Source organism: Amphiprion ocellaris, chromosome 14 (assembly GCF_022539595.1).
Source record: "Amphiprion ocellaris isolate individual 3 ecotype Okinawa chromosome 14, ASM2253959v1, whole genome shotgun sequence".
NCBI classification, from domain to species: domain Eukaryota; kingdom Metazoa; phylum Chordata; class Actinopteri; family Pomacentridae; genus Amphiprion; species Amphiprion ocellaris.
In genome coordinates this window covers 31182650-31195344 of record NC_072779.1, presented here as the reverse complement: position 1 = coordinate 31195344, position 12695 = coordinate 31182650, and the positions used below count along the sequence as shown (strand labels likewise).

General features: G+C 37.2%; 1 protein-coding gene across 1 annotated transcript; it reads right to left on the bottom strand.

Moving 5' to 3' along the window:
* Positions 1-4654: 4654 nt before the first annotated feature.
* Positions 4655-11044, bottom strand: cldn2 (claudin 2). The gene is made up of 3 exons (XM_023277006.3): positions 10890-11044; positions 8387-8966; positions 4655-6352 (listed from the first exon to the last, which is right to left on the bottom strand). Exon 3 carries the CDS (start codon positions 6342-6344, stop codon positions 5523-5525), a length of 822 nt encoding a protein of 273 aa, XP_023132774.2. The 5' UTR covers positions 6345-6352; positions 8387-8966; positions 10890-11044; the 3' UTR covers positions 4655-5522.
* Positions 11045-12695: the final 1651 nt, after the last annotated feature.

Below are 12695 nucleotides of genomic sequence, written 5' to 3'. Positions count from 1 at the left end.
GTATCTGGAACTGAATGATGTAGTGTTTTACTTTATGACCAAATTGACAAAAGTCAACAACAAAAAAGACAAAAAACAACATAAACAAGACAAAATATGACAAAAACGAGAAACAAAACGACAAAAAACGAGACAAATGACACAACACAAAACAGAGACAAAAAATTAGACAAAGAAGTTACAAAATGAAAAAAACAATACACAACACAATGAATAAAGCAAAACACAAGATGACAAAAATAAAACGAAAAACACAAAGCGAGCCAAAAAGGTAACACAAAACGCCAAAAATAAGAAACAAAAAGACAAAAAGATGAGACAAACAACAAAAGCCAGACAAAAATGACAAAAAAACTACAACTAGACAAAATATTGCAAAAATAAGACACAAAACGACAAAAATGAGAAACAAACTGACAAAAAATGAGACAAACGGCATGAAACAAAACAAAAAAGAGACAAAAAAATTAGACAAAGAAGTTATAAAGCCAAAAACAAATGGACAAATGACACAAACGAGACAAAGAATGCTAAGAGACAAACAAGACGACAACAAAATGGACAAACTGCACAAATGAGACAAAAAGGAAATACAAAACAACACAAATGAGAAACAAAATGGAAAAAACATGAGACAAACAGTAAAGGTCAGACAAAAAAAGACATAAAACAACAAAAACAAGACAAAATATTATAAACATGAGACGCAAAATGACAAAAGAACAATGATCAATCTAGTATTTTACTTTATGATACAAACAACTTGTTATGGTCTGGAAATTATTTTAAATTTATAGTTTTACAAATTTACAATTTGCAGTTAATGTCTTCTCTGTAATTTTTGCTCTTGACATACTGGTGGCCGCATGTTTGACAGCCCTGGTTTAGTTCATCTAAATGCTTTTTAGTGTTTAAATTTAGTGTTATTCTTATTGTAGACACTAGGTAGCGCTGTTCAGTCATTCAGGTTAGTCTGCTTTTGGAAGAAGACTGAGACAAAGAGGACATGCTTGCACCAAATAAAGTTTAATGATGAGGATATTAGACACATCATACCTAATATCACCTGTTATCTTATTTTATTCTTGTATTGTTGTCAGTTGTGTATCACAGCCCTGAGGAGGAAAATAGAAGCTTTCTGTTTGACAGATATTATGCAAAGTTGAAGTTAACCAAATTAGTCTGGTGCTTGAGGAAACTAAAGCATTCACACAATGTTGTCGTAGAATTATATATTAGTAACAAAGCATAACAAAACAAAACAAAAAAGCTAGTTGAAACACTTCCAGTGCTTTTTTTGCATATTGAAATCTGAGGCTGTGTTTGAACAACAGTATCTCAGGAACCATTGGAGAGAAAAATCTGACATTTCCAGCTGTTTGTCATCAAGCCATTGATTCTAATGTATCTGCAACACGTTACAAGTAGATCAAATAGTCTATGCTTATTTGGAAAAAGAAAAAAAAGAAAAGTCCCATATTTAAACACACGTTAACTAGTTAACCAAGATACTCTGAACCACAAGTAGCTGTCTGTTACAATAATGTACAACAAAATACACAGAATACCTTTAAATATGAAACTGGTTGAGCAGGTATGACAAAAACCAAAATATTCCAAAACAGTCTAATCCAAGTAGATCAGCCTTCTGGAGATTTGAAGTGGTTCTTAAATATGACTAAGGTTTTGTTTTGTCTTTTAAATTCCCTGATGATTTAGATGGAAAAACCCAAAGAGTGATTCACAGCAGCTCAAATATTTAAACCGACTGTCTCAGTAATTCTCAAAATCACTTAAATGAACAATCAGGATGCAGCAGTTCATGAATTTTTTGTATCTTAATCCAACTCACACTACCGTTCAAACATTTGGGGTCACAGAAATGTCCTTATTTTTGAAAGAAAAGCAGCTTTTTTTCAATGAAGATAACATTAAATGAATGATAAATCCAGTCTAGACATTGTTAATGTGGTAAATGACTATTCTAGCTGGAAACAGCTGATTTTTAATGGAATATCTCCATAGGGGTACAGAGGAACATTTCCAGCAACCATCACTCCTGTGTTCTAATGCTACATTGTGTTAGCTAATGGTGTTGAAAGGCTAACTGATGATTAGAAAACCCTTGTGCAGTTATGTTAGCACATGGATAAAAGTGAGAGTTTTCATGGAGAACATGAAATAGCCTGAGTGAGCCCAAACTTTTGACTGATAGTAGATCCATTATGTTTCTTTGGTTTTTGAGCCTTTTCTCTTCGTAAATGTTTGTTATACATAGTATTAGGATGACTTTTCTTGAGATATTTCATCTAAACGCACTAGAAGTGTCGACGTGGCTCTGCAGGTTGTTCAGACTGAATCTATGAAGACGATCAGGGGTTTTTACTGTACTTTGTTAGAGTGTGTTTGTTTTTCTCACAGTGTTTCTGTGTCCATAACCCACTTATTTGTGTCGTTCTCTCGGTCAAATGTTAACGGTTAAAGTGGTTCAGATGAATAGGCTCAACCAGGAGTTTCAGGTGAGAATTTCCTCCAAAAAATCCTCAGACATCCAGCATTACCTGTTTCCCTCCAGATGGGCTTCTGCATTGATAGAAAAGCTCTAAATATCTAAATACTCAGACAGAAACGCAACGCCAACAGCTCAGATGTTTCATCAAAGGAATGGTACTGATTTCTTGCTGATCCTAATTTAATTCAAGGTGAACCCGTACCACTAAGTACTAGGTGAAAGAAGATAAAGATCCAGTCATTACTGAACATACTTTTATGTTTTGAGTACATCCTTTCAGAAGCACTCCAGTGACTGTAAACTGACCCAGTAAGCGTTTCGGTCTCACCATCCAACCGTTAGCTTGAACTGCGTATTGATTGGTATAAAGTGAGAGCTGTGTTTGTTTTGGTCTGTTTGTGTTGATCTTCTGTTTGCCTTTGGGTCAGGGCTGTGATCTTTTTCTCATCCTGAAAACAGCACCCGAAACTCACCTGCAACACAAACGGCCTTCAAATACCAACAAACTGCTCGTTAAAAGGCCATTTGTGTGCCAGTTATTCTGTGTTTGCACTCGAGTTTTTAGGACATTCTGAGCAGTTATTTCATAAAAACATATAGAACCCACCTGAATGTCTTATAAAAAGGCAAATTCTTAACGTTAAAGGTTAAAATACATCTTTTATTTTGTTTTCTAGCTGTTGTAAACTAAAACTTAAGATATGACCTTCTGCTGTACTTCTTCCATTCCTCAAGGCACCCCAAAACTAGACAACCTCCCAACTTTACATTCCATCCTCTCTGAATGCGGCTTTATGTACTTTCTAGAGCTAATTCTGCTACCTCTAAAACATCTCAGCTACAGGCAAAACACATGAAACGTTGTGCTGTTGGCTGCAAAAGTGAACACAAGAGTCTCCATGCACTCCCAGCATCTGAAGAACTCAACGTTCGACGGATTATTTTTATTTATAATGGCAATGTCACCACAACAGCAGGAAAATCCTTAGTGTTAGCATGTCGTGCTGCTAATGTGGCTAATGCTACTGTTAGCGTTGATCATTTACGTGCAAGTCGGAGCTTTGTTTAAACCGTAACGACGAGAAAGTGGGAACATTAAATCTGATTTGTCGGCTTCCATCTGTTAGTTCATAAAACATAGATGGAAGCACATAAATATCTTTTAAAAAGGCAAATTCTTAACATTAAAGGTAAAAACACAACTTTTATTTTGTTTTCTAGTTGTAATCAACTATAATTGTTAACATATGGCCTTCTGCCATACTTCTTCCATTCCTCAAGGCACCCCAAAACGGAATGTCCCCACAACAGCAGGAAAATCCTTAGTCTTAGCATGTTTTGCAGCTAATGTGGCTAATGCAACTGTTAGCTTTGATTGTTTACCTGCAGGTCAGAGGTCTATTTTTAATTGTAAAGCAGAGAAAGTGGAAACTTTAAGTCTGTTTTGAAATAAAAATAACACAGACTGTGTTGTTTAAGTGTTTTCATGTCACTATTTACATCTGTTAGCTTCTCTCCTGCTCCCTGTGCTCACATAAATTGCATTTTAACACAGAAGAATTCTTAATAAAGCTATTACCAGTTACATATATTTCTATATTTGTTGTCAGACATTGGACAAAGTATGAAATAGTGACTGAAATGCAGTCATTTAGGACTACATGCTTACCGGCAGCCACTTCCGAACTATTTCCAAGTTGCAGCTCTGCTACATTAAACTACTAATTTTACAGCAACACCGTGAATTCAGCAACATTTCCATGTCAAGTGATTGCTTGGTTTTAGAAGCGATATGAAGTCCTGGTGTCAAACAGTCATTCAAGTCTGCAGAGAGAGTCTTCTTCCTGAAGGGGGCGTGGCTAGCAGCAGCTCGGCAGCATTTAAAGTTACAGACACTGACAGAAGCATATTTGTTCAGCATTTAGAGAATTAGATCCGCTCCTATTGTGGCTGATGCTACGATTCTTTCATTTCATTCAATAAGTAACCTTCCTAAATAAAGAAAAGCCAATTTAATGTTATCGTTTACTCGAAAAGCATAACGCAACAGATTCACCATCAATTCTATTCATTTCACATGCAGGTTAGAAATGTGTACGGTGTTCACACTATGGGAAAAAAAGCACAGTTGAACAAATAGCATGTAGAAAAAGTTTGCATTTATTTCCAAATAAAAAATAAACTCCATCCAGTTTTGGTGCTTTGTGTGAATCAGGTTGCCACACGGAACTGCATATAGATGATGATGTACAACTGCAAACACACTCATTAAGGCACAGTAAGACTTTGGAAATGAGTCTGAATTACCATCAGGAAAACGTTTTGATTTTTGGTCACACTAAATCATTCAACAGGCTTCAATAAAACATCGGTATGATACAGTACAGTGAGAGGTATTGTAGAAGATTTAGGTTAGATGTGTCAGGGTCCACTTTAGCTTTCATTTTATTTTTTAACAACGCAGCAAAGAGCAAACGTTCACTTTCTCTCACTTGATCGGCATCAGAACATTTCTTATCTAGTCAAGCATTTCTCAAATTTGCTGATGCATCCAATCAATCCTAGAATATAAACGAATGGATTTACAACCTGTATTACATTTACATTATGATTTCATACAGTTTTAATGTACAGTCTCATATTTTTGGTGTCTTTTTTGGGGACTGAAAATAGCAAACAAGACAATAAAAGTGTTTCAGTCTGTTTTTTAGCAGTTGTGACTTTTCTGCATGAGTCGCTATCAGGGGAACGTGTGACATCCTATACTTTTGAAAAATATAAAACTTTCAGAACATGCACAGATAGATAATAGTTTTTCATTGTGTAATTGTGTTGTGGTCGTTATCATTTCTGATGCTTCAGTGCCACAATTTCACCGTAAAAAGCTTTTAACAATGACCAGCACACACTGACAACAAGTGTATGTGTTAACTACACCGTGAGAACACTTTAAATTGGATTTAAGTGGTGAGGGAGCCATGTTTAAAGGTGTGATGGAGTGACAGTGACCTCACACATATCCTGTGATGTCATATCCTGCTGCCGTCGGTTTCTTAGTGGCCTGGACTCCGTGCGTACTCGTCCCAGAGCTTCCGCTGGTACTGCGGATCAGCGTTTGCCCCCTGCCGCCGGTGCTGGTGCCCCCGACCTGCATGGTGGGGTTGCGGTAGGTCTGTGATGTGGTTCGTACTCCTGTGCCGGAGATGCCGCCTCCTACCGGATACGGATATCCGCCGCCATGACGCCTCCCGCGGCCTCCGTCCTGCTCATCGCAGCAGGAAACACACAGCATCCCTCCTCCCAGCATGGTGACCAGTGCGGAGGCCAGACCGACGTACAAACACTCCCCCAGCTCGAACTTCATGCTGGCGGGAACGTTCGGCCGGTAGAAGGTCTGGACCACCTCGTGAGTGGTCCACGCCACAGGTATGAGAGCCAGGAAGCCGGCGGCGACGAACAAGCCCCCACCGGCCCCCGCAACGCGACTCTTAACGGTGCCCGAGCCCTCCAGGCAGAGAGTGCACTGCATCCCCAGGGCGGACAGGGCGATGGCGAGGATAGACAGCACCAGGGAGATGACCATGAGGGCTCGGGAGGCCTGCAGGTCGGCGGGCAGCGCCAGCATGGAGTTGTAGGTCTCACACTGGAAGGCCCCGGTGCTCTGGTAGACGCACTCCATCCACAGGCCCCTCATGTTGGCCACAGCCGTGACGATGTTGGAGCCGATGTGAGCAGAAATCTGCCAGTAGGGCAGCACGGTGGCGACCAGTGTTCCCAACATCCCCAGCAGGCCCAGGAAGAAGCCCATCAGCTCCAGAGCTGCCGATGCCATGACCACAACTGTGATGGAGGAGACCCACAACAAACACAGAGGACAGATGAAAGACTGTAGATATCTATAGTGGTTTAGCATTAGCATTCATGGCATCCAAGTATTAATTACAACTGTGAAGACAAACAAATAAGCATGCTGTCAGTGGCTCTAGGCAATCAAATTTGTCATATTTTTAATCAGTTTAGACAACTTTGCAAGTTTTCAGTGTCTTAAAAATACTTCTGCTTCAATGTCAAGTATGTAGCATTGGAAGATCACTCAAAAATAAAATCAATTGCTATACGTTCTTAGCAATTAAAAAATGCTGGAACAATTTAATAAAAGACTTCAGCTACAGTTTTGACTGGTTCCATCAGTTTGCCTTGAAGTGGCTGTATTTAATACTTAAAAAACTGACAAGAGTTGTAGCTTTATTTTAGCTAACATTAGCAACAGCTTTGTTAGCTTGCTAACCGTCAAGCGCAGCAAATTAACAAAACTGCAGCTACTTCAACAAATAAACATTCTGACTTTCACTGAAAAATACACTTAATAATGCAATATTTGATATATTTTACATAACATTACTAGTTTTATGATTTTTGTTGTATTAATTACAACCGTGAAAAAACAGACACATGCTGTCAGAGTCAGTAGTTTGAGGAAATCAAACATACTTTTAATTGTGGCTGCCAATATTTTTAACCATTATAGCCGACTTTATAATGTGAATAGTGCTCATTTGTTCTAAATAAAATAAAGTCAGACAAGTTGTTATCCATTGAAATATGCTAGAAAGTTTAAATAAACTATTTCAGTTGCAACTTTGACTGGACCCATCAACTTTGCCTTGAAGTGACTGTTTGCAAATAATGCTAAATAAATACAAACTACTCTAGATAATGAGAAATAACTAATGATAATAGCATTATACTGGTGAGTATATTTTAGTATGTTTACCAGATATTCTGGTGGATATGTGTTTCTTGCTTAAATTAAGTTTCAATACTTTAAAACCAGTCAAAAGTTGTAGTTTTAGCTCAGCTAGCCATAGCAACAGCTTTGTTCACTTGCTAACTGTCAAGCACAGCAAATTAATAAAACAGCAGCTTCTTTAACCAACAACTATGCTGACTTCAACTGAATAAAACACTTAATAGTGTAATATTTCGTATATTATTATGAACTGCTTTTCTGATTTCTGTTGTATTAATTATTACAGTGAAAAAAATGCTTTCAAAACTGTCAAAAGTTGTAGTTTCAGCTCTGGGAAACTTAGCAACAGCTTTGTTAGCTTGTTAACTGTCATGCACCACAAATGAAAAAACAGTAGCTAATTTAACAAACAACCATGCTAAATTAAAGTGAATGATACAGCTAATAATATAATGTTTATGTATTATGTAAAACAAGGCTAGTTTCCAATTAGATGTGTTTACAGACTGCTAATTTGCAAGCTAACAGCTGTAATTATCTAGCTAGCTCTGAGAAGTAGATGAAATTATTCTTTTTCTTTTTAAAATACTCCATTTATTTCCTATTTTATTCAGCTAAACTTATTGTGTTTGCACATTACAGTCATATACATTGGACTTTATGATTTATTAAAGTAAACAGAACAGAAAAACAACTCATTATTTTGTTATTTAAGCCACTGCTAGCCTTGTATACACACCAGAAATAACCTAAACTGTGCCAAACTACACATTTCAATGCAAAATCACATATTATTCAGCAGACAGTGTGTGCAAATTAAAAATGAACATTTAATTAAAAAATATACATAATAGATCGTATTTGGACTGCATTTATAGGTGCTGTATGCATCAAATTAGCTTGTCTCATTTTTGGTTTGCTGTAACATTATTTAGCAGCTTATTTCTCAAATTTAGCAATGTTTTGAAGTTTGTAGCTGCAGTCAGATATTTAACTGTTAGTTGTCTCATTAAAAACTAAAGCTCTGATTGCCAGACATCATTAAAAATCCTTCTAACTCAAAACATCTTTCTGTCTGGATGTACAGCAACATGCAAAACCCACATCCCACCTCTGTGCTTTACCTGAGAGTGCTGCAGGTTACAGAAGTGCCAGGAGCCGGACCAGTCGACGGTTTGATTCTAATGTTTTGCTGCAGGAGCTGAAGTTGCAGCTGGAGCAGAGGAGGAGGAGGAGGAGGATGAAGATACAGCACAGCCCGTACGGACTGTATCCACCTCTGGTATTTCTGCTCAACCTGCTGCTCCTGCCTCCTCCAAAAGTAGAAAACGTTTCTGTTTCAGACTCTCGCTGCTCCCTCAGACCTTGACATAGTCGCAGCTACTTTTTAAATTATTGTTCTGCAGGCTGGAGCCAAAACATACTGTCAGAACAAATGGAGAAGAAATACAGTCCGAGTGGAGTCCAGTGATGTGTTTGATCCAGTTAGAAAAATAAAGCTGCTGTTTGTGCTCTTAGTCTTCTGCTGTTTCTGTTTGAACGGATCGTCCAGACCTTCACCTGTTATCCTGCACACTCTGACATCTCTGACAGTGACACACATCCTCCTCGTTAATCATTCTCTCGTCTGTCCTTTCTCCAAAACAGACCTTTGGTACGACGTCGGCAGCAGCTCGGCCCAAAAACCAGAAGTTCAGCAGACCCCTGCCAGAGATTATTCTGGATATTAGTTTTCTGCACAGCTGAGTGAGGGAAAATATTCAATCATCACTTTTCTGAGAGCTCAAATCAGGTATCCTTTCATGTTTTGTGAAACGCTCTTACTCTGCAGAAGTCCCTCCTGAAAAACTGCTTGTGAGCATGTTTTTCTTTCATTTTTAATTAAAATGAGCAGTGAAATGAATTTGCGTCACCCTGAAGAAAAGACGCGAGTAAAGACAAATAATAAAATGGTTTACAGTCATTTTATATTATATAATATAGTTTTATAACATTTTGATGCAACCAACACCCTCTTATTTATTCATTATGCCACTTTAGTCATGAATTTCCTGAAAATTCGCATTATTCTAAAAATAAAATACAATAAAAAAGATATATGTGGGCCTTTTTGTCCACCAACAAGCCAGTTTAAATAAAATAATAATAAAAGTAGCCTTCCTTTATTCTTTTTAGGGTCCGAGCACCGGCAGTGCGAAGACCCTATTGAAATCCAAGGGTTTCTTATTATTTTATTTCTTTCTTGTTTTATTTATTCAGTTAACTCATTTAATGACAATTGCTGCATAAAAACGGTCAAATTTAAAGATATTTGCATGAAATATGAGCAAAAATGACAACTAAAATTGAAAAAAGTCACAAGGAAAGGGGAAAGATAAAATGTTTTAAATGATTTGCTTTTATATAATATAATTTCATCACAGTTTGGTGCAAAAAACTCCCTCCTATTCATTCATTCTCTTGCTTTCGCCATGATTTTCTTCATTAATCCAGATCAGTTACTTTATTCACTTGTAGTTGTTTTATTTCAGATGCTAAGTTTTCTTCCCACTTGCATTTTAACAATAATAATCGATGCTTTTCTGGGATTAGACACTGAATTTAACATCATTTCTTTCAAAATTCACTCCCGTGATAGCATTTTAGCATACAAATGACTTAAATTATCACTGAAAATGTGCATTATTCTTCAAATAAAATGCAGTATAAAAGATATATATTGGTCTTTTTTGTCCACCAACAATCCACTTTAAATACAATAATATTAAAACTCGCCTTCTGTTATTGTTTTTTTCTTTTACTCATTTTATTTATTTATTTAACACATTTAATGACATAATTGTTCCATAAAAATGGTCAAATTTAAAGACATTTGCGTAAAATATGAGCAAACGAAGCGAACAGCAAGCGAACGAAAATTGTGTGAAGTGAAACACCCTGAAGAAAAGACATGAGGAAACGGGAATGATAAAATATTTTGAATAATTTGCTTTTATATAATTTTATAACATTTTGGTGTAAACAACTCCCTCTCATTCATTCATTCATTCATTCTGTCACTTTAGACATGACTTTCCTCATTAATTAATTGTTGTTTTATTTAAAATTTTAAGTTCAAGGCAAAATCTAATCTTTTCTAGGGTTAGAGACTGAATTTAACATTGTTTCCTTCAAAATTCACTCCATGGTAGCATTTTAGCAAACAACGACTGAAATTATCGCTAAAAAACTGTATTATTAAACAAATAAAATGTAATAAAAAAGATATATACTGGTCATTGTTGTCTATCAACAAGCCAGTTTCATTTTATTTATTTATTTGTTTAACTCATTTAATGACATAGTTGTAGAGTTTACTGGTCTATATTTCAAACAGAATTGTATTTTGTGAGCTTTTAGCGGTTTTAAACTGTAAATATCTTGAATTATTGTCATGGCACCTTCCAGACTCCATACAAAACTTCTTTTTTTTTTCAGCCTGTCTAATATATTGTGAATTTACTGCTCTGTTAAACTGACACCAGACTTGGCTGCCTCCAGTATGTGGTCATTTATCAAATGTTTGCAGGGCTGTCAATCTGGAAACTGCTGCTGCATAATAAAGTTATAAAAACAAACAAAGCATACCATGTCAGTGTGTCTGCAGCTGATGGTCGAGGAGACGTTTCCTCCCTCGTTGGTCGTCTAAACTGTTCACCGCCATCAGAGCCTCTATCAGTGTCACTTATCGGCCCGTTTGCTGCCGCTTCAGTCCTCAAACTCGAGCCTTCGCTTTCTAATCCTTCCAGTCGGCCCTCACATGGCAGCAGCATCATAATGGGATTATCGCGTAATCCAGTCACTTCCCTACGAAGCAGACTGAGAGGGCAACGTCCACACACTCAGAAAACACTGAGGCATTATTTACGACCCACAGAGGGGCTTTATGTGGACACGCTGCATATTAATGAGGAAGAACGTGACCCCTTTGTTATGCTGTTGTGGTCAGTTACAGTGAATGAATGAAAAGAAACAGAAAACATCAAACTTTCCGTGGCATTCGTTTGTGAATCGCTCTAAAAACTGGCTACACATGGACTATATGACCAAATATAGGTGGACATCTCAACATTGCAGACTTATGTAAATGCTAAATATGACATTCCATAACCAGGAGTGTTAATCTGATGCTTTAACAGCCTCCATGTTTCTAGGAGATGTTGGGAAATGGCTGCATTATTCCCATGTTGGGCCAGTTTATCCCAGAGGTGTTGAATGGGGTCAAGCTTGGGCCTCCATGGTGAAGTTAAGAAGAATAAAACCACAATTATGTCTATAGTGTTAATTAACCTTACAATTCACATACAGGATTTTTTGTTTTGGCCGCTGCACCCAACACAAATGTCTTTTGTGTAGTATGACACAGGTAGAATGCCATAAATAAAAAACAATAACAAACAAACAACCATGGATGGATGAATGGAAGAATGGATGGATGGATGGATGGATGGATGGATGGATGGATGATTAATAGATGGATGGATGGATGGATGGATGGATGGATGGATGGACGGGCAGAAGGATGGATGGATGGATGGATGGATGGATGGATGGATGGATGGATGGATGGATGAATGGATGGATGGATGGACGGGCAGAAGGATGGATGGATTGACAGACGGATGGATGGATGGATGGATGGATAGACACACGGAAGGATGGATGGATGGATGGACAGATGGATGGATGGATGGATGGATGGATGGGGGACGGACGGACGGACGGACGGATGGATGGATAGATAGATAGATAGATAGATAGATAGATAGATAGATAGATAGATAGATAGATAGATAGATAGATAGATGATTTAATGAATGGATGGAGAATTTATTTTGAAATGATGCATGTTGAATAAAGGCATCTTTATTAAATATTATGATTTTGTCACATTTTTACTCAGTGTAATATAAAGTCGTGCACCTCTATGGAAACAGAACAACCAAGATTGGAAGTAGAGAGAACTCAAAAATGTCTTCTGTGCAGTATGTCACACTCAAAATGACCAAAACCATGAAAAAGAAAAAATGAAATTTGAATTTCATTATTATTTATTTGACTTAAAGAAAAAGTTTCTTTTCGTGCCCACAGATGTCACTGATGACAGGAAAACCTGGTGACTCAACATGCTATTTATATGTTACTACTTATCATAATTTTCTTCTATACTTGTTGTTTCTCATAACTGCTTTGTGTGAACTAGTTCACCTCAGTTCAGCTGAAAAGTCCCTGAAGTTTTGTTACATGACTGCTGGTCACAGCTGAGTCACTAATACCTTCACGGTTCTGCCAGTAAGTGCAGAGTTCTTTGTTGTTGTTTTTACAGAATCTGGTTAGAACAAAAGTAAAGCTTTTAAAGAGACTCGTTGAATAAAGTGAATTTGATTAAATATC